The sequence below is a fragment of the Balaenoptera physalus genome, assembly GCF_965194825.1.
Source record: "Balaenoptera physalus genome assembly, chromosome: 14".
Classification (NCBI taxonomy): domain Eukaryota; kingdom Metazoa; phylum Chordata; class Mammalia; order Artiodactyla; family Balaenopteridae; genus Balaenoptera; species Balaenoptera physalus.
In genome coordinates, this window is record NC_138893.1 from 51,171,949 (window position 1) to 51,194,357 (window position 22,409).

Here is a 22,409-nt window from a genome sequence, read left to right on the forward strand (position 1 = left end):
GCTAGAGTGTCCACGTCAGGGCTTAGTGTGTAACCATGGGAAATTACCTAATATCTCTGAACTTGTTTACATATTCTTACAGAGCTCTTCAGTGGGTTCAGCAAGATCTGTTTATGCACCTGGAATAGTGATTTGCACGTGGTGTTTGTTGGGGTGCATTAGTTCACCCAGCCTGTTGGAGTCGATATATGTTTCTGTCTCTGAGTAGCCTGTAAGTTCCTGTGATGAACAGAGAGCACAGTGCCTGATACATACAAGTGCATCAGAAAACACACATTGAACTATGTCTTCAGCAGCCGTGACCTAAGCTAGCTGGATTTTAAACCTCAACCGCAGCCCTCCAGGAACATCTCAACAAGCTGGGCCAGCTTCTCAGCTATCCTCTGGTCTCTTGTCTTTGTGTAAGCATTTTAAACTAATTTACTGTTAATTCATTGCTCACTCCCCCAAGTGTCCATTATTATATAACTCGGAATGACATTTTACTTGTTTTCCTTACCACGTTTCTTTGGAATTAGTGCCTTTCATGTTTTTCTCCTATTATCTCTTTGTATCCATTTTTCTACCTTCCATCTGCTACAGGCTGAATGTGTTCCCCTAAAAGTCATGTTGAAGCCCTAATGCTCCATGTGATGGTATTTGGAGGTGGGGCCTTTGACAGATATTGGGTTGGCCAAAAGGTTCGTTTGCTTTTTTCCCTAAGATGGCTCTAGTAGCGCTTAGTTGTCTTTAAATTCATTCGAAACAATTTTGTTAGATTGTATTGTGACAGCTGTCATATCAGCGTGCGTTGAAGAAAAGCATATCAAAATTGGTGAATTTTTGTGTAGCCATTTTAATATTGAAGATGGAAGAAAAAAAACAACATTTTCGGCATATTATGCTTTATTGTTTCAAGAAAGGTAAAAACGCAACTGAAACGCAAAAGAAGATTTGTGCAGTGTATGGAGAGGGTGCTGTGACTGATTGAACGTGTCAAAAGTGGTTTGCAAAGTTTCGTGTTGGAGATATCTTGCTGGACGATGCTCCACAGTCGGGTAGACCAGTTGAAGTTGATAGCGATCAAATCGAGACACTAATTGAGAACAATCAACATTAATACCACGTGTTGAAAATCATTTGCACCAGCTTGGTTATGTTAATCGCTTTGATGTTTGGGTTCCACATAGATTAAACGAAAAAAGCCTTCTTGACCGTATTTCCGCATGCAATTCTCGACTGAAACATAATGAAAACGTTCCTTTTTTTTTTGGCCACGTTGGGTCTTCGTTGCTGTATGCGGGCTTTTTCCCTAGTTGCGGTGAGCGGGGGCTACTCTTCGTTGCAGTGGCTTCTCTTGTTGTGGAGCACGGGCTGTAGGTGCAGGGCTTCAGTAGTTGTGGCTCGGGGGCTCTAGAGCACAGGCTCAGTAGTTGTGGCTCACTGAAAATGTTCCATTTTTAAAACAAATTGTGATGGGTGATGAAAAGTGGATACTGTACAATAATGTGGAAAGGAAGAGATCGTGGGGCAAGCAAAATGAACCACCACCAAGCACCCCAAAGGCTGGTCTTCATCCAAAGAAGGTGATGTTGTGTATATGGTGGGGTTGGAAGGGAGTCCTCTATTATGAGCTCCTTCTGGAAAACCGAACAATTAATTCCAACAAGTACTGCTCCCAATTAGACCAACTGAAAGCAGCACTCCACGAAAAGCGTCTGGAGTTAGTCAACAGAAAACACATAATCTTCCATCAGGATAACACAAGACCACATGTTTCTTTGATGACCAGGCAAAAACTGTTTCAGCTTGGCTTGGGAAGTTCTGATTCATCCGCTGTATTCACCAGACATTGCACCTTCAGATTTCCATTTATTTCGGTCTTTACAAAATTCTCTTAATGGAAAAAATTTCAGTTCCCTTGGAGACTGTAAAAGGCATCTAGAATAGTTCTTTGCTCAAAAAGATAAAAAATTTTGGGAAGATGGAATTATGAAGTTGCCTGAAAAGTGGCAGAAGGTAGTGGAACAAAATGGTGAATACGTTGTTCAATAAAGTTCTTGGTGAAAATGAAAAATGTGTCTTTTATTTTTACTTTAAAACAGAAGGAACTTTTTGGCCAACCAAATAATTAGGTTGTTAAGGTGGAGCCTTCATAAATAGAAGTAGTACCCTTATAAGAAGAGATGTCTCGCTGGGCCATATGAGGACACAGCAAGAAGGAGGCCATCTGCAAACCAGGAGGAGAGCTCTCACCAGACACCAAATCTGCTACCACTTTGGTCTTGGACTTCCCAGTATCCAAAACTGAGAAATGAATGTTTGTTGTTTAAGCCACCCAGTTTATGGTATTTTGTTATAGCGGCCTGAGCAGACTAAGACGCCAGCTATTTCAATTTTTTATCTTCAAGTATTTTTAAATCTTTCCTTTTCTTCCTATAAATATTTACTGGGTATCTAGTATGTGCTAGTTGCTGAGGCAACAAAAAAGACTTTTAGCCTTGTGGTGGAGGGGGGTGCTGTTTGGGTGGTACGACAAATAAATAGGCAAGTATGATAGTGTGGTAAGTACCACAGCAGGCAGAACACTGGATGCAAGGAGTACAGGTGGGGGTCAACACAGCCTGGTGGTTTCTAGGAGGCAATGTCAGATCTGAGCCACATTTTTAAGGATATACAGGAGGCAGCCAGGCAACTGAAGAGAATGATGGTAATGGTGGAATGCGTTCCAGGCAATGGGAGCACCAGATGCTATTGTATTTTAAAATGCAATTCACTGGGTCCCCATGCCTCAACAGTGCCCTGCAGGCAATTAACATGTTGTTTTTCACTGCAGGGTTCCTCCCATACTATGGAAGCTGCAGTCATTCTGCAGATGTTTTCAACTCAGATATGCACAAGAATTAATATCCCGAGGGACAACCCTCAACCAATGGAAGAGAGGAGCACAAATGGTCAGAGTGGAGGTAACCCCTAAAACCTTCTCAGTGGAGACAGCAGTCCTCCTGACACAACAGGAGAAACAATGTGAGCATCAAATTGAATACAATTCGAGTGATCAAGTGCCTGGTATGTGCCAGGAAACCTAAAATGTGTTAAGTATTGGACCAACAATGAACAAAACAATAGTGAATAAGACATGTAGTCTTTGTTCTCTTAGAATCAACAGTCTCATGGGAAGGTAGACCTTAATCAAAGAATTCCAACTATGATGAGGCTATACAAATGGGAAGAATGTACTACTGGTAGTGTAAAAAAAGAGAAGGGGGAGATAAAGAACGAGAAGGTATGCTAGCCAGTTAAAGATCAGGGAATAACAAAAATTTTACAAAAAAAATTTTTTTTAATGAGCAAAGGATCTCAATAGACATTTCTTCAGGGAAGATATACAAATGGCCAATAAGAACATGAAAGATGTTTAACATCATTAGTCATTAGGGAAATGCCAATCAAAACCACGATGAGATAGGACTTTATACCCACTAGAATGGCAATAACAAAAAAGACAGACAATAACAATTGTTGGCAAGGATGGGGAGAAATGGGAATCCTCATACACTGCTAGTAAGAATGTAAAATGGTACAGCTACTTTGGAATATGTTTTGACAGTTCCTCAAAATGTTAAGCAAAGAGTTATCGTAAGACCCAGCAATTTTGCTTCTAGGTATCTACCCAGAAGAATTAAAACATGTCCACACAAAGTGAACTGTGTACTTTAAAAGGGTGAATTGTATGTGAATTATATCTCAATAAAGCTGTTACTTTAAAAAATGAAAGCTCACATGTGGAGCCTTATAACGTGAAGACCTCAGTTCAAGAACCTTCCAGGAATGGACCAAAGTTTAGTACAGGTGTAACATTATTAGTGAGAATAGGAGCACCAAAAAATGAGACTGGTGAGGTAGGTGTCAAGAGGGGAAGAGGATCATTGTGGGCCTTCTGAGTCTTGTTACATACCAGTGATTTTTCCAAAGGTTAGAAATAAACCTTTCAAGCAAAACATTTAAGAATTTAAAATTTAAAGCACAATACCATTTATATTAGCACCCCAAACTATGAAATAGGTATAAATCTAACAAAATATGTATCTACAGGATCTATATGAGGAAAACTACAAAACTTTGATGAAAGAAATCAATGAAGAACTAAATAGACGGAGAGATAGTCCACGTTCATGGATAGGAACACTCAGTATTGTCAGGGTGTTACTTCTTCCTAAGTTGATCTATAGATTCAATGCAATCCCAAATCAAATCCCAACAAGTTATGTTATGAATACTGACATACTGATTCTAAAGTATATATGGAGAGGTAAAATACTCAGAATAGCTAGTGTAATAGTGAAGAACGAATTTGAGGCCATGACCTAACTTCAAGACTTATTATAAAACTACAGTGATCAAAACAGTGTGGTACTGGCAAAAGAAGAGACAAGTAGATCAGTGGGACAGAAAAGAGTCTAGAAATAGACCCACATAAGTATAGTCAACCAATCTTTGACAAAGGAACAAAGGCAGTACAATGGAGAAAAGATAGTCTTTTCAACAAATGGTGCTGGAACAACTGGACATACACATGCAAATATACCACTCTGGTTCAGGACTTTGAGGGAGTATATGGGAGCTCTGTATCTTCTGCTCAATTTTGCTATGAACCTAAAACTGCTCTAGAAACATAAAGCCTTAGTAATAAAAGGAAAAGTCTATTAAAAACCAAAAAACCAAAAATTAAAAAAAAAACCCTTTCAAGATTTTTAAGCAGGGAAATTGATTAGGTAATTTTAAAACTTCCCTTTTCCAACATGTTTACCAGTCCACTCTGTTTATTCACTTGCTTTCAATGTCCAAAACATTAAAGTTCTAACTTTTCAAGCATTTCAAAGTCAATAATTTACCTCATTGTGGAATGTCTGCAAACAAATGCTTGCAAACAACTGAGGGTAAGCATCAGTGGACACTGGTTTCACAGAAAGTGCCGGAAGGAATACAGCAATGTATTAATATATGAAGTCCCTAAGCTACCTATGCCTGGGTTCTTCATGCACAAACCCATCATCGGCTATGGCTGCATCCCAGCCTAGTGGCCCCACAGCTAAAGGATATATGAATGCAGGCCAATAAGGTTGGTTAATGGAAGCAAATAGTCTGCTGTGGGAAAATACAGAGAAATACATGGCTCTGAAATTAGTGAAAAATAGTAAAGTTGAAACAATGAAGAATTTTAGTGCTAAATAGATTTTTTAATGTTTTCTGTAATAAGTAGTAGGAAACAACAGTAGACTTTTTTTTTAGATTTTGAAAAAGATTTATTTTAACAAATTCCCCATAAGATAATGTCTAGATTCTGAGACATTACTATTAATAGTAAGATTTATCTCGGGACTTCCCTTGTGGCGCAGTGGTTAAGAATCCGCCTGCCAATGCAGGGGACACGGGTTCGAACCTGGTCCGGGAAGATCCCACATGCCGCGGAGCAACTAAGCCCATGTGCCACAACTGAGCCTGCGTGCCTAGAGTCCATGCTCTGAAACGAGGGAAGCCACCACAATGAGAAGCCCGTGCACCACAACGAAGAGTAGCCCCCGCTCACCACAACTAGAGAAAGCCTGCGTGCAGCAACGAGGACCCAACGCAGCCAAAAATAAATAAATAAATAAAAATATAAAAAGAAAAAATAATGACCTTTAAAAAAAAATAGATTTATCTCAAAGAATAAATAAAAGCATTAATTACCTTAAATGCAAATACAAGTGAGATAACGTTTTCAAATACCAACTAATCGGTTTTTTTTTTCTTTATTGTGGTAAAATATACATAAAATGTACCATTTTAGCCATTTTTAAATGTGCAGGTCAGTAATATTAAGTACGATCACAATTTTGTGCAGTCATCACCATAATCCATTTCTAGAACTCTTTTTTTAATGAGATAATAACAAAAATTCTCACACAAGGAAGGCATCAGATTGTTTCACTGTGGCATTTTATCAAACTTTTCAGGAAAAATAATACTAATCTTTTAATTAAAAATTTAAAAACTTTTATTAAAAAGAAAAAAATGGAGCACTTGCCTACTTATTTTATTTGGCTGTCATAAACCTGATATTAAAACCAAACACATTAGAGAGAACAAAATTTCAAACCAATATTCCTCATGTACATGGGTACAAAAATCCCTAACAAAGTAATGGCAAATCAAATCCAGCAAAATAGAAAAGTTTTATTACATCATGAGAAAGAAGAGGTGTTCATCCTAGGAATATAAGGTTAGTTTAACACTTAAAAATCAATCATTGTAGATTGCAATTTAAAAAATTTTTTGTTAGCTTTTTTTTTTTTTACATAAATTTATTTTTTTGCTGCGTTGGTTCTTCATTGCTACGTGCGGGCTTTCTCTAGCTGTGGTCGGGGGGTGGGGGGCTACTCTTGGTTGCGGTGCGCGGGTTTCTCACTGTGGTGGCTTCTCTTGTTGCGGAGCACAGGCTCTAGGCGCGTGGGCTTCAGTAGTTGTGGCTCACGGGCTCAGTTGCTCCACGGCATGTGGGATCTTCCCAGACCAGGGATTGAACCCATGTCCCCTGAATTGGCAGGTGGATTCTTAACCACTGAGCCACTAGGGAAGCCCTTTTTGTTAGCTTTACAAAAATTATTTATTGAAGTATAATTGCTGTACAATATTATTTAAGTTACAGATGTACAATATAGTGATTCACAAATTTTAAAGGTTAGGGACTTCCCTGGTGGTCCAGTGGTTAAGACTTTGCCTTCCACTGCAGGGGGTGCGAGTTCGAACCCTGGTCAGGGAGCCAAGATCCCATATGCCTTGTGGCCAAAAAACCAAAACATAAAACAGAAGCAATATTGTAACAAATTCAATAAAGACTTTAGAACTGGTCCACATCCAAAAAAAAAAATCTTTAGAAAAATTTCTTAAAAGTTATACTCTTTATAGTTATTGTAAAATATTGGCTATATTCCCCATGTTATACAATATATCCTTGTAGTTTATTTTATACCTAATAGTTTGTACCTTTTAATCCCGCAGCTTTATAGTTAATGAATCATTGGTGCTAAAAGGAAATAGTACATGTAATGGAGAGGCTTAAAAAATCAAAAGTTGCAGATTTTGTGAACGAGAGGTAGGAAAGATATGAATCCTCCCTAATCTCAAGCTTCAGGAAGGTAAATACGGCCAAAACCAATTCCAGGTTGTTTTTTTTCCCAAGTCCAAGAACTCAGACCAGCCTTTGGCTGGCAGGTCGTACCCCGGGTGTGTACAAGACTTTGCTAACAAGCAATCCAGACAGTTACCAACATCGAGTAGCTGAGATGGCACTGCTGGAAATCACTACTCTTGCTCTTGTGATTTGTGTCACTTGCCTGGTTTTCCTTTTTGTGTGGAAGAAAAGTCACAAAGCGGGAAGGCTTCCCCCTGGCCCAACTCCCCTTCCCATCATTGGGAATCTGATGCAACTAAACCTCAAGGACGTCCCTGCATCTCTCTCCAAGGTAAGGGGGTTTCATTAGAGTCTGGTCATCTCCAGGTAAGGGGGGGTCATCTTCAGGTTATCTTCATGTCATCTTCAAGCTTAGTTTTAACTCACCACTAGGACACTTTGGGGTGTCTCTTTCTGTATTACAAGACAGATATCTTTTTTTTTTTCTGGATTGGATCACTTTAGAGCAGGTAGTGAGGTGTGTTGACCTGACCTGAGATACGGGTTGAATTCTAGTGAATGGGAAAATTCTGAAGTCAGAACATACTTTGACTGAAAGGCTTCCAGTCCCCTCTGCGTGTAACACTTAACCAAAAGGCAAGCCAAGCAAATGTAATAAATGTCCTTTTATATTATTATTACTATTTTATACTAATCTGTGGGATACTTTGTGATCCTCCTTCTAAAGAGTGATCCCCACATCTTGCTCTGACACAGCCCAGCTCTGCTACCCTGACTGACATTCACTCCTTTGGAAATATTCTTTGGGAAAAAGTATTATCTCAATGAGTTCATTGTGCAAGCATATATTCTCCAGAACAACCCTAATTACTGTCCTCTGATGGATGAATAAAGAAAATATGATGCACACACAGGAATATTATTTATCCTTAAAAAAGAAGGAAATCCTGCCATTTACAACAACATGGATGAACCTGGAGGATATTATCCTAAGTTATATAAGCCAGACACAGAAGGACAAATACTGTATGCACTCAAAATGTGGACTCTAAAAGAGGCAAACTTGTAGGGAGCAGAATGGTGGTGGCCAGGGGCTAGGGAAGGGGGAAAATAGGGTGATGTTGCTCAATTTTGCTGTAAAGAGGAAAGTCATGTTGCCATAGCTGGAAAGGACTAGAATCCAGTGCACAAGTTGGAGAATTGGGCCTTTTTTAGGAGCATTGGAGAGTCATTTATATTAACAAAAAACTATGTACATGGGCACAGATTCAGGTAAACAAGTAGATGCTATGGTAGAAGCATATGGACATTCTCTTCTGGTTATTTCTATTATCTCTGTGAAATAGGGAGCAAAGTCATCAGCTGAGGGTGAGGTTGGGAGAGGAGGACCTGGCATTTTGTGCCCCAAAATATAGACACTCATTCAAAGGGAACAAAGGAAGTAAGTTTCATTTTCCTGGGACAGAGAAAAGAGGTACAAAATGGCAAAATTCTCTACCATTTAAGTTAAAAAAAAAAAAGGCAAAAAGAAAAAAAGGTGTCAAGTTTTTCTTCTTAGAAATAATCATCATAAATAAAAAATGGAGGATTACAATATACAAATGGATTTTTTAACAAATGGATTTTTTTTTTTTTTAATTTTTGGCCGCTCCGCGCAGTTTGCAGGAGGATCTTAGTTCCTCAACCAGCACTCGACCCCGCGTCCTTGACAGTGAAAGCACGGAGTCCTAAGCACTGGGCCACCAGGGAATTCCCTAACGGATTTTTAAACATAATTTTATTTTTCAACAATTTAATTTAGAACTTGAACATGTTTCTGCACCATTGTACATCCTCAAGTAATTTCAAATGGCTGCTTTGAATTTAACTGCACGGTTGTAAAATACATTTGAAAACACCCCTAGCTGTCAGATGTTGTAGCACTCTATTTTCCCTCTTAGCACAATGCTATCATAAATATATAGATTTCATCCTTTTTAATACCTGTGTAGTGAGCTCTCCTTCTGGCCCTTATCCTGGCTGCTTCCTTCTCATCTTTAGTTTTACCTTAAATGTTACCTCCTCATAGACTCCTCATCTATTTTATTGTTTTCCCATTATCATCCAACATAGTACATTCTTTATCGCTTTCATAGAATTATGCTCAGTTTCTATTGCAAATGTAGTTTGTTCGGCTATTTACTGCCTGTTAACTTCCACTAGACTCTAAGTTCCATGAGGGTTCCTGGCACAGTGTCTGACACAATATATGTGCTTAGTAAATATTTGCTCAATTGTTGCATGTATAGATGAAGGAAAGAATGAATCCATGACTGTACCGCAGGTTAAATTCCTGAAAGGAAACTAATGGAGCAAAGTCTAAGCTACATGTGAATCATTACTTAATTTCCACTGAAGCCTCCAATGGAGAGATTTCACAATAGCCCTTACAACCACTTGCATCTCTTTCCAGCTGGCCAAAGAGTATGGCCCCGTTTACACTCTGTACCTTGGATCCCAGATCACTGTGGTCTTACATGGATATGAGGCGGTGAAGGAAGCTCTAATTGATCAAGGTGATGAATTCCTTTGCAGAGGACGTATTCCAATTATTGACGATACCCAGAGAGGATATGGTATGTTTCAAAATAAAAGTTAATTCTCTTTAGCAAAAAAGTCTGATTAACCTAATGAGTATCTGTTCTGCAACAAGCTACAAACTAGATGCTGCAATACTGCACTGCAATTCTGATACTAACTACCCAGAGTTAGTGCAGACTCCATAGGTTAAGGGCATCATTCCCAAGAAGACTGCCCTCACTTCTGATATCAGCCACAAGTTCAGGAGTCTCCAGGTTACCCACACTTCTGACCAACTGGCTAAAAATTCAGGGATTCCGTGACCACCTCAGGTTCAGTAATTTGCTAGAATGACTCACAGAACTCAGGAAGGTGCCATACTTACAATTACAGTTTTATTTATATGAAAGATAAAAATGGAGAGACACATAGGGCAAGGTTTGGGAGGGCCTGAATGCAGAGCTTCTGTATTCTCTTCCAAGGAAGCAGAATGCATTACCCATTTGATGCATTGATGTGTTCACCAACCAGGAATCTCACCAGAGCTTGGTGTCCAGATTTTTTAATTGGAACTTCATTACTTGGGCACGATTGATTGAGTCATTGGCCACGTGGTAGAACTCAGTCTCTAGCTCCTTCTATTCCTTGAAAGTCAGGAGGTCAGGCTGGTATCACTTGGCTGAAAGCTCCAATTCTCTAAATACAAAGTTGGTCTTTCTGGCATGGCCAGCCCCACCTTGAAACTGTCTAGGGATCCACCATGAGTCACCTCGTTATCATAAACTCAAGTGTGATCCCAGAGACTCAGCATGAATAACAAAGACACTTCTGTGTTAGAAGTGGGCATATCCAGGGGTTTAGAAGCTCTCTCCCAGGAACCAGGGACAAAGACCAGACAAATTCTTTTATTATTCAACAGATGCTCTGATAACTATTGAGATAAACATCAAAAACAGACTCCAAGTTCCCTTTAAGGTAAATCTGCAAATATGATTGTGATAAAAAACAATCTGGGAACATTTTGAAAAAAAAAGTTGTTACCCAGAGGTCTAAGGGTTTAGGGAGCTGGAGAAGCCACGCTTGGGGTTTCATTTCACAGGGTACAAAGGCTGCAGTGGCATAGTGGCAGCAACAATAAACAGATGACTAGGTATAGAAATTACTGTGTTTTCAATGTCAGCCTGGTTTGGGGATGGCAGCGGGGGTGGGGGGGCGTGGGGGGGTTGGGGGGCGGTGGTGAGGGAGCCAGGAGATGGTGGTAGGATCAGAGCGGTAACACACAGGGAGCTACAATGGTCTTAGTCAAGCTCAACTTCTTCAGTGGGACAATAGGCTCACAGATAATTATTTTATTATTATGTTTCGAAACTTAGACATATGTTACATATGTTCCTTCATATGTATGAAGTATTACACACACAAAAACCTAGGACAGCCTGAAAGTCTCCTCCAATCCACTTCAAATTGTAAAATTGCAAGCCCCAAAGAAATAGAAACAATTCTTTTCAAAGCATATTTATGAATAATTAAATATTATGCAGTGTACTAAGTGATAAAAGAGAAGCAATTTTTGATCTCTCTTACATAAGATCAGGATGCATTTGCTCACCTAAGAAGCAACCAAACCTTCCCTGTACTTCTTCCCTTTTTTCTAAACACGTTGATTACATTGTCTGTGTGTGAGCTTTAAAATCAACTTTTTTTCTTTTCTTTTGGCTGCGTTGGGTCTTCGTTGCTGCACGTGGGCTTTCTCTAGTTGAAGTGTGCGGAGGCTACTCTTCGTTGCACTGCGCGGGCTTCTCACTGCGGTGGCTTCTCTTGTTGCAGAGCACGGGCTCTAGACGCGCGGGCTTCAGTAGTTGTGGCACATGGGCTCAGTAGTTGTGGCTCACGGGCTCTAGAGCACAGCCTCAGTAGTTGTGGCACACGGGCTTAGTTGCTCCGCGGCATGTGGGATCTTCCCGGACCAGGGCTCGAACCCGTGTCCCCTGTGTTGGCAGGCGGATTCTTAACCACTGCACCACCAGGGAAGCCCCTAAAATTAACTTTTGATTGGAGCGGGAAGCTTCTGGGTTGGATTGAGCTCAAGAGGGAAAGAATTATTGCTCAAAAAATTGCCGTTTTCCCAACTCTGAGAAAATTGGTTTTCAAACTTCCTATAAAATCCTTGTTACTGCTCCTTACTTGCCTGTAATGGGAACAGATAATTCAGCTCTTCCTTTCCTAAAACTTTCTATCCTGGAAAATAACAAAGAGAAGAACCATTCATTGATATTTTAGTTTTCCTTCTGCATTAGTTTCCTGGGGCTGTCATAATAAAGTACCAAAAACTGGGTACAAACCTTAGGACAACAGAACTTTATTTTCTCACAGTTTTGGAGTCTAGAAGTCTGAGATCAAGATGTCAGTGAGGTTGGTTCCTTCTGAGAGCTGTGAGGGAGAATCTGTTTCATGTTTCTCTCCTAGCTTCTGGTGCTTTGCTGGCAATCTTTGTTGTTCCTTGGCTTGTAGATGTATCACCCCAATCTCTGATTCATGTTCACATGGCATTCTCTGTGTATATAAGTCTCTGTGTCCAAATTTCCCCTTTTTAGAAGCGTACAGTCATATTGGATTGGGCCCACCCTAATGATCTCATTTTAACTTGATTACCTTGGCAAAGACCCCATTTCCAAATAAGGTCATATTCACAGATACTGGGGGCCAGCGCATCAACATATTTTGAGGGGAAACAAACCCATAACACCTTCGTAAATGAAATGTCTGCTAAAATACTAGATAGCTTTCTGATCTAGTGATCTTTGAACACTATAATACAGTGCTGAAGATTTGTGTCTAATCAAGTTGTTGAAACATTTTCTGTTAACTATCAACTCAATATTTTGTCTAGTGTTTTAATCTTTTAACATTTATCTCATTGACAGATTGCAACAGCTCAAGCCCTTACTTTATCTTTTTCTTTTTTTTTTTTTTCTGAAAAAGTTTTATTGTGCACAGAGGGTAAGGGCTCAGTCCTTTTTGGCTGCCGCCTTCCTCATGGCGGCCAGGGCATTGCTCAGCTCTTCTCTCTTCCTCTTGGTATGGATGTGTGTCCCCACCCTTTTCTTGACGAACTTGAGGGCCCGCTTGTCCTTGGAGACCTTGAGCAGCTCCATGGCCCGCCGCTCATGAGGGGTGAAGCAGCACACCTCCCGGATCATGTCCCGCACGAACTTGGTGTGCTTGGTGAGGCGCCAGCGGCGGCGTCTGTGCCTCGGCTTGCTCACGTCCTTGGTCACCTTGTGGCCCTTGTTGAGGCCCAAGGCCATGGGTAGCGCAGAGCCATGGCTGCTGCTCTGCAATGGCAGCCGCGGCAGAAGGGCCTCCGACGCGCGGAACTCTGGGATTTCTACCAACACGCGGGCGGCAAGTGCCAGAGAGACCCCCTTACTTTAACGTATTCATTCAATCCACACACCAGTTTTAGATGCCATTGTTCAGTCGCTAAAATGCAAAAATTAAAATAACTTAGTGCTCTGAAAGGTATGGATAAACAGCCATTCATTCTTTACCTGGAGGAGTGCAATGCTGTAACATTTTTGGAAAGTACTATATCTATGGACATATAAACTGTAGAGACCTATTGAGGAATCTAGTTTACATAAATAGAAACAACCAACTATGTAATTATTCACCCATGCACATACTTGCCCCAGTGCAGTGGGAGTGGAGAGGGCATTGCTTCCTTGGAACAGTCCATGCCTGCAGGGATGCAGGTGTGGTAAAGAGAAGTATATTTTTTTAAAAGATATTTACATAATGGGTATAGATTCTGAACAAAGTGAGAAAAATAGGAAAGTATCACAGCTATCTCTTGTTGTGTAACAAACCACCCCAGACTCAGGGATGTAAAACAACAACCCCCTAGCCCCCACTTTTTTTTAATGCTCATGGATTCTGTGATCGGGAATTTGAACACGGCATAGTGGAAGGGGTTTTCTCTGATCCACAAGGCCTGGGGCCTTAGCAGACATCCAATTTTTTTTTTTCCAAATAAAGCAGCTAAGGGTGATTCAAATAGCTGAGGGCTGAAATCATCTGGAGGCTTCTTCATTTACAAGTCTGGCTTCTGGGCAAGGATGACCCAAAGGCTGAGCTCAGCTGGGCCTGTCAACAGAGCGTCTCCAAGTGGCCCACCCATGTGGCTTGGGCTTCTCACTGGTGCCTGGAGTCCAGGAGGGGGCATCCTGAGGGGGAGCATCTGGAGAGTGAGCATTCCAAGCTGCAAAGCTTCTTCAGACCAAATCTTAGAACCATTTTATTCATTGCAAGTAATTCCCAAAAGCCAACCCAAATCCAAATGGACAGGAATTAGGCTTCCCTTCTTGATGGGGAAGTGGTGGTGGTCACACTACAGAAGAGAATGAGGGATGGGAGATATTGTTGTGGTTCACTCTGGAAAACACAATCTGCCCACAACAAGCAGGTAGAAGAGGAAAGTATCACCTCTGCACTGATAAGGGAAAATTTGAAGAACAGAAGTTTAAGTGGGAGCCAAGTGGTCCTGCAGTGGAAGATAGGATTAGAGAGTCTTCTGCATTGAGTCACAGACAACCCCGGACCGACACTGAACTCCCCGTGTAGAAAAGAAGAGACTGACTACTGTATGTGAGATTCACGTGCGTATATGTGTACATTCCCAGATTTGGACTCCCAAAAGCATTTCAATTTCGGAATAGGGCAATAGAAGATGTCAGATTTTCCTCTGAAACAGTTATTGTCAAGAGCCTTGACCTTAAACTTTTAACTGACAGCATCAGTGAATCCAAGCAGCCTTCACATAGCTCATTTATTGTAATCAGAACCTAGAAAATATACCAGCACTCTCTCCTGCCGTCACATTTGCCTGGCATATACTCCAACACTGGAAGAATTCAACCATCTTCTTCTTTGTGCGTGTGTCCAGAAGATAAACACTGCTAGAGATATTCTCTCAGTAATTACACTGGCTTCCCTTTAAATTAATACTTTAAGCCTCAATTAGACTCTTAATACAACACATTCCTCTGATTGGCTCCCTTTTCCACTCTCAGAGACTCCTCATTCCTCCTATTAACACCCGCATTATACATTTCCTCTCTCAGAACCATTGTATCATAACTCACTGTAATAACAGAAGCATCAGAAAGGAACTCTCCAGTTTCTTAACATTTTATCTATGGGTCTGTCTACCCCTGCACCCACATTCTCCTTTTTTTTTCTCCTGTTACAATTGAAAAAGTGTCCCTTTTCTTGACAGGGAGAATTTCCACATGTGCCCTAGATCCTATAGCATCTCACCTTCCCAAGGATTTTACTTCTTTGGTAATGCCTTCTCCATCCCTGATTACCCATCTCTCTCCGCTTGTTTTGAAAGCCACTCCTCTCTCTTCCCTACTGGCCCTGGTTCCCAGTGCTACAGTTACTGCAAGCTGAAATTCCCACACTCTTTCGACAGCTGGCTCTGACTGGGATCAACCAAAGAGAGGCACTGGCAAGAGATTGGGGAGTGGAAGGAGAGCCAGAGGACCCCCTCTCTCTGTGCCTCAGATAACATCTCTTCCAAGAGCTGCATGTCCCCCCGTAACTCCAGGGCCCCTTTGGTTCCTGGCTAGGTAACCCCAGCCACTGAGCTCCTTTGTCCCTCCCATGGGGAGATGGTAGCAGTTTTCTGCTGTTGATAATTACTAGTTGTCTCGCTGTCCCTGGTTTGGCCTCTCAGTGTTTCCATCACCTTAAAACCAATTCCCTGGATTAATTTTCCTCTGTTTTAAATATTGAGAGAGGCTTCTCTTTTGCTGGTTGGACTGTGACTGATAAACTCACTCTCCAGTGAATCATTCCCAGGAGCATGTGAATATTCCACAGCACTCTCCTCACAACTCCCTTCGGTTACTGTTCCAGGTTTCTTGCCCCTTAACAGCCAAACTTCTCTAAAGAGACATCCATAATGATGGAGTAATTCCCCTTTAGAAACCTATCTTGAGAGATAATACAAGATGTGGGGAAAATTATAAACAAGAATGTTCACGGTAGTAATATTTTTAGAATCTGGCATATAGCCGGTGTCAACCAAACAAAAAATGCACAGTGTGAGAGCTGTGAGTTCACTTTTATTTGGGGACTTACTGAGGACTATAGCCCAGGAGACAGCGTCTCAGATAGCTCTGAGAAACTGCTCTGAAGAGATAGTGGGGGAGGTCAGTATATATATGATTTGGTGAAGGGGGTATGTGCAATCAAGCCCCCATCTCAGTAGAAGGCTGCTGCTAGTCACGAGGAACAGATGTCTCCCTAAATGATTTTATTGCTTTTCTAAGTATGAGGAAATGCAAGAAATTGAGTCCCTAAAGTTTTCTCCTGAAAATATCTAACTATCTGAAGGCCTGTTCTGTCAGTTTCCCCAGAGCACAAAGTGCCTCATTCCTGATCTCCCGGCTGAATTCCTTTCAGGGTCTGTTGAAGGTCAGTGACTGCAGCGGCCATTGACCTAATCCTTGTAGAGCCGGATGGCAAGTGACATGCTTTAGTTGGCACAGGATAGCAATGAAAATTTATTAAATAAATGGAAGAATAAATGAAGAGCAAAAAAAGGCAACATTTAAAAGTCTAATTAAGGATTAACTAAAAATTGTACCAAACTTGTAATTGCTTTTTGATTTAAAAGTGATGCAAAAACAGTTAAAAATTTAAAGAGATAAAAATATTCCTAAAATCCAATAATAATGTTATTATTAATAATTATTATGAACATTAGATGTTATAATAATAATTGGAGTATTATTGAATTATTATTATAATAGCTATAATTATATAATATTAGCTAATATTTATTAAATAATTCTTGTTTCTTTAAGTAGGCCTGTATAGCTATAAACTTCCCTCTTAGAACTGCTTTTGCTGCATCCCATAGGTTTTGGGTCATCGTGTTTTCATTGTCATTAGTCTCTAGGTATTTTTTGATTTCCTCTTTGATTTCTTCAGTGATCTCTTGGTTATTTAGTAACGTATTGTTTAGCCTCCATGTGTTTGTGTTTTTTACGTTTTTTCCCTGTAATTCATTTCTAATCTCATAGCGTTGTGGTCAGAAAAGATGCTTGATATGATTTCAGTTTTCTTAAATTTACTGAGGCTTGATTTGTGACCCAAGATGTGATCTATCCTGGAGAATGTTCTGTGTGCACTTGAGAAGAACGTGTAATCTGCTGTTTTTGGATGGAATGTCCTATAAGTATCAATTAAATCTCTCGGGTCTATTGTGTCATTTAAAGCTTCTGTTTCCTTATTTATTTTCATTTTGGATGATCTGTCCATTGGTGTAAGTGAGGTGTTAAAGTCCCCCAGTATTATTTTGTTACTGTCGATTTCCTCTTTTATAGCTGTTAGCAGTTGCCTTATGTATTGAGGTGCTCCTATGTTGGGTGCATATATATATATATATTTTTTTGCATATATATTTATAATTGTTATATCTTCTTCTTGGATTGATCCCTTAATCATTATGTAGTGTCTGTCCTTCCTTGTCTCTTGTAACATTCTTTATTTTAAAGTCTATTTTATCTGATATGAGTATTGCTACTCCAGCTTTCTTTTGATTTCCATTTGCATGGAATATCTTTTTCCATCCCCTCACTTTCAGTCTGTATGTGTCCCTAGGTCTAAAGTGGATCTCTTGTAGACAGCATATATATGGGTCTTGTTTTTGTATCCATTCAGCAAGCCTGTGTCTTTTGGTTGGAGCATTTAATCCATTCACGTTTAAGGTAATTATCGATATGTATGTTCCTATGACCATTTTCTTAATTGTTTTGGGTTTGTTTTTGTAGGTCCTTTTCTTCTCTTGTGTTTCCCACTTAGAGAAGTTCCTTTAGCATTTGTTGTAGAGCTGGTTTGGTGGTGCTGAATTCTCTTAACTTTTGCTTGTCTGTAAAGCTTTTGATTTCTCCATCAAATCTGAATGAGATCCTTGCCGGTAGAGTAATCTTGGTTGTAGGTTCTTCCCTTTCATCACTTTAAGTATATCATGCCACTCCCTTCTGGCTTGTAGAGTTTCTGCTGAGAAATCAGCTGTTATCCTTATGGGAGTTCCCTTGTATGTTATTTGTCGTTTTTCCCTTGCTGCTTTCAATAATTTTTCTTTGTCTTTAATTTTTGCCAATTTGATTACTATGTGTCTCGGCGTGTTTCGCCTTGGGTTTATCCTGTGTGGGACTCTCTGCGCTTCCTGGACTTGGGTGGCTATTTCCTTTCCCATGTTAGTGAAGTTTTCGACTATAATCTCTTCAAATATTTTCTCTGGTCCTTTCTCTCTCTCTTCTCCTTCTGGGACCCCTATAATGCGAATGTTGTTGCGTTTAATGTTGTCCCAGAGGTCTCTTAGGCTGTCTTCATTTCTTTTCATTCTTTTTTCTTTAGTTTGTTCTGCAGCAGTGAATTCCACCATTCTGTCTTCCAGGTCACTTATGCGTTCTTCTGCCTCAGTTATTCTGCTATTGATGCCTTCTAGTGTAGTTTTCATTTCAGTTATTGTATTGTTCATCTCTGTTGGTTTGTTCTTTAATTCTTCTAGGTCTTTTTTAATCATTTCTTGCATCTTCTCAATCTTTGCCTCCATTCTTATTCCGAGGTCCTGGATCATCTTCACTATCATTATTCTGAATTCTTTTTCTGGAAGGTTGCCTATCTCCACTTCATTTAGTTGTTTTTCTGGGGTTTTATCCTGTTCCTTCATCTGGTATACAGCCCTCTGCCTTTTCATCTTGTCTATCTTTCTGTAAATGTGGTTTTTGTTCCACAGGCTGCAGGATTGTAGTTTTTCCTGCTTCTGCTGTCTGCCCTCTGGTGGTTGAGGCTATCTAACTAAATACTTCTTATGTGCCAGATACTGTGCTGGAGGTTTCTCATGTATTACCATATTCAGTTAACACAGTGGCCCCATGAGGAAAATATTTTTTATTTCCATTCAACAGAGGAAAAGCTGAGGCAACAGAAGTTAAATAACTCACCCAAATTAGAAAGTTTTGGAGTAGAGATTTGAGTTCAGTTTGCCTAACTCTAGAACTCAGAACTACTAACCATAGTCTCAATACACTAACCTATTCTTAAAATTTTTTTAAATTTTTTAATTGAAGTATAGTTGATGTAACATATTTATTTTTATGTACCATCTCCCAGATGTTGTTCATATGCACACATATTTTACATAGTTGTAATTATAGTATAGACATATTTGTATACTGATTTTTCTTTTAAATATTAACATTTCTGCTATTTTTACATAGTTTTCATAATCATCATTTTAACAATTGCTTACTTTTCCTAATATTGATTTACTATCATTGTATAATTATGCAAGAAATTACCCTATCATTAGCATTTAGATTGTTTACAAATTTCTTAAATCAGTATAGATGACATTGCAGTGTACACCTTTTAACTTTTGCTGAATTATTTCTTTGTGTAAATTCTTAGGAAAGCAATTAATGGATCAAAGACAATTTTAATAGTTTTTGCTATAAATATTGTTTTAATTTCCAGAATAGGTCGTGATATACAAAGAGGCTAAACAATGCACCAAATTTGCCACAAGCTTGATTGCTTTAGGTACAAAATTTCTTTTTAATGCTTGCTAATTTGGTAGATGTGAAATGAATATTTAAATTATTGTGTATTGAACATCCTCTAGGTGCAAGGTAAGAGATCATCATGTGTCACAGGAAATATTTGGAGAGATACGCCAGTCACTTAACTAAGTAAAATCTAGTATAGGAAGTAACACAAGTAAACAAATTGCTGTAATACAAGGCAGAAAAGATAAATTGTATTAAAGCATCATGCAAGCCAATTCAGTTAAAGGAAGGCAAGATTACCTCCAGTAGAGGATAGGAAAGACTTCCAAGAGAAGGTTTTCAAGATGGCTCTTAAAGGAAAGCTAGCAACTCAACAAAGCGAATAGGGCGGGAGCAGACTTATCAGCAAAAGGGAGAGAATGAACAAAATAAGGGTGCAAAACAATGTAGTTGCATTTAGTGAACAGCTGTGATTGGTCTATATGCTCAGAGTTAGAGCCAAGGGAGAGAATGATGGAAATGTTTGAGGTTTTAAAGGTGTCAGAATGAGACCGGGGTGGGGAGGTGGGGGTGGGGTAGGGGGACCCATTGAATGAATTTTAGCACCAGCCTAATTGTCCCTGTATTTGATTTTGAGTAACCTGGAAACTGTAGATTTAGAGGAGTGAAAGGGGAAACTGGTTTGAAGATGATTAGAACTTTTAAAATCTGTAAAAGTGTTAGAACCTGAAGTGTGGTAGTGTACTATAAATTGACAAGAAGGGGCAGATGAGAAAGACATTTTGGAGGTGGAATCGACAGGACTTACCAAGTGCAGATGTATAGGGTGAAGGGCAAGAGGGATATGAAGATGCCCTGAGGTTTGGATTTTGGGCACTAGGAAACTGGTGGTGCATTAAGGAAATTCAGGACATGTAACTGGTTTTGTACAGAGGAAGGAATGAAAAAACACTGGTGTGAACATACTGAGTTCCTTTGCTCCTGAGTTTCTTCTTGTTCAGATTAGCTAACATTAGCTGTAGTAAATTCAGAGGTGAATGGAAACATATATTCCCTATTGCTCTGCTTTCCAGTTGCTTATCCTCTAATAGAGAAAATCACAGGTAGGATTAAACCACAAGTTAGAGGGATATTAAGTGTAAAACAGACACTCAGGAAAGAGGTTTGTGAGAACACATGCCAGTCTTTACTATTTTTAACAAAACCAGACAGAGGGCCCTTCCCACACTTGGGAATGTTCTCTACCTGCCAATGATCCTGCCTCCTGACTCCATCACCCCTGCCCTCTGTTGACCAGAGCTTGGGTTTTATTTTCTTTGTGACAAATATTTCACCCAAACCAAAGAATATGTTGTGCTCTTCAAAGGCCAGTTGCTAAATCCCTGATAAGAGGCACTGGCAACAGTGCAGGGTGGACACAAGAGATAAGCTTCAGGGAAAGTCGGACTCCATGATGCAAAATTCTTTCCTGCTCTTTGCTTCTTTTCCTAGGAATCTTTTTCAGTAATGGAAACAGGTGGAAACAAATGCGGCGCTTCTCCCTCATGACCCTGAGGAACTTTGGGATGGGGAAGAGGAGCCTCGAGGAGAGGGTCCAGGAGGAGGCCCAGTTTCTGGTGGAGGAGCTCAGGAAAACAGAGGGTGCGTTCCATTGACCATCCTTTAGGGGCAAGGGGCTTCTACACACAGAGCTTCCCACCAAAGCTCCTCCTTTGGGAGGCACGCAATAGTCCACAATGTGCTCTATGAGTCAGGGCGTTGACTAGGAAAAAGGCCACAGGAAGAAAATGACCCAAAACTGTTACTTAGGACTCATGAATCCCTTTGTTTGGATTCGTCTCCCAACTTCGGCACTTACTGGATGTGTAAATTTGGACAAGTTACTTAACTTCTCTAAAACGCAGTTTCCTCATGTGAAAAATGGGGCTAAAAACCAAACCTCAGAATGAAGGTTAAATAATACAGTTTGCAAAACATTTACACAGTATCCAGCATGTATAATACTCCGTAATATTACCTGTTGCTCTTACGACTATTACAGTATTCATTGAATAACATAATAATTAGTAGTAGTAGCATAGTATAATACTATAGAGCATGTAGTACTAGTAGAAGATCCCTACATCCTAATCTGAAGAAGTTTAGAGAAAATAAAATATAGGTATCAATATGAGCAAGAGGGAGGCCCTGTTCTTGAAGCCCTAATGCAGGCTGATGAAAATTCTAAATGTTAGAATTGTTTTTTTTTTTCTCACATCAGCTCAGCCCTTGGACCCTGTCTTCACCCTCTCCTGTGCTTCCTGCAATGTGATCTGCTCCGTCCTCTTCAACGAGCGTTTCCACTACAACAATAAGACATTACTCTCCCTGTTGAGTTTGTTGAATAAAAATTTTAATCGAATAAACTCTCCCTGGAACCAGGTAAAGCCAAGTCTGCATCTGCCCTTGCAGTTGATCTCATGGGGGCACTGGGACCCCATAGGCAGGGTAAAGGGCTGCGAGCTCCCCCCCCCGCCCCATGAGCACGTGCCAACAAGCACTGTCACCTTCCCTCCACGTGTGTCTTGTCGAGTGGATGAGTGCAGTGTCGCTTACCCCAGCACCTATGGAAGGCTGCCCTCTGCTTGCTTCTGTGAGTTGACTCCCACAAAAGAAGACATCACGTTCCCAGTTGCCTGCGTTTCTTTTAAGGCCCCTACACACATTCTCCCCATCTCTGACTCTGAGGTTGGCCAAGGTCGATTGAGCAAGGAGATGGGAAGGGGCTGCTCTCTCATGTACGTGATGGTCACCCTCCCTTCTCTTCTGCTCAGAAGCTGGAGGAAGAGATTCTCCCTAGCCAGACCCCACAGAGGGTTAGGTGCTCCACTTAGAAACACTGGTCTCTCTTCACAAACTGAATTGCTGATGTATTTTTTTTCTCATTTTAGATTTACAATCTATGGCCAAAACTCATAAAGCATCTCCCTGGAGAGCACAAAGCATTCTCAAAAAGGCTTAATGATATTAAATATTTTATTCTGGAAAAAGTGAAGGAGCATCAAAAGTCCCTGGATCATAATAATCCTCGAGACTACATTGACTGTTTCCTCAGCAAGATGGAGCAG

At 40.2% G+C, this 22,409-nt stretch overlaps 2 protein-coding genes and 1 pseudogene across 6 annotated transcripts in view; 2 read left to right on the plus strand and 1 right to left on the minus strand.

Moving 5' to 3' along the window:
• Positions 1-1,198, plus strand: part of ERLIN1 (ER lipid raft associated 1) — a 38,795-nt gene extending 37,597 nt beyond the window's left edge. For all 4 annotated transcript variants that reach the window (XM_082425333.1, XM_082425327.1, XM_082425331.1 and 1 more), the window contains one exon: positions 83-1,198. In XM_082425333.1, the coding sequence (XP_082281459.1) occupies positions 83-208 (126 nt within the window). In that variant the 3' untranslated portion in view covers positions 209-1,198. The remainder of the gene's footprint in view (positions 1-82) is intronic.
• Positions 299-22,409, plus strand: part of LOC309642989 (cytochrome P450 2C23-like) — a 40,701-nt gene continuing 18,590 nt past the window's right edge. The window contains exons 1-7 of the mRNA XM_082425268.1: positions 299-401; positions 2,816-3,006; positions 7,205-7,487; positions 9,609-9,771; positions 20,794-20,943; positions 21,563-21,723; positions 22,233-22,409. Of these exons, the coding sequence (XP_082281394.1) occupies positions 7,308-7,487; positions 9,609-9,771; positions 20,794-20,943; positions 21,563-21,723; positions 22,233-22,409 (831 nt within the window). The 5' untranslated portion in view covers positions 299-401; positions 2,816-3,006; positions 7,205-7,307. The remainder of the gene's footprint in view (positions 402-2,815; positions 3,007-7,204; positions 7,488-9,608; positions 9,772-20,793; positions 20,944-21,562; positions 21,724-22,232) is intronic.
• Positions 12,663-13,054, minus strand: LOC309643039 (large ribosomal subunit protein eL36 pseudogene; annotated as a pseudogene). Its single transcript has one exon. The product of its transcript is annotated as a large ribosomal subunit protein eL36 pseudogene (transcript).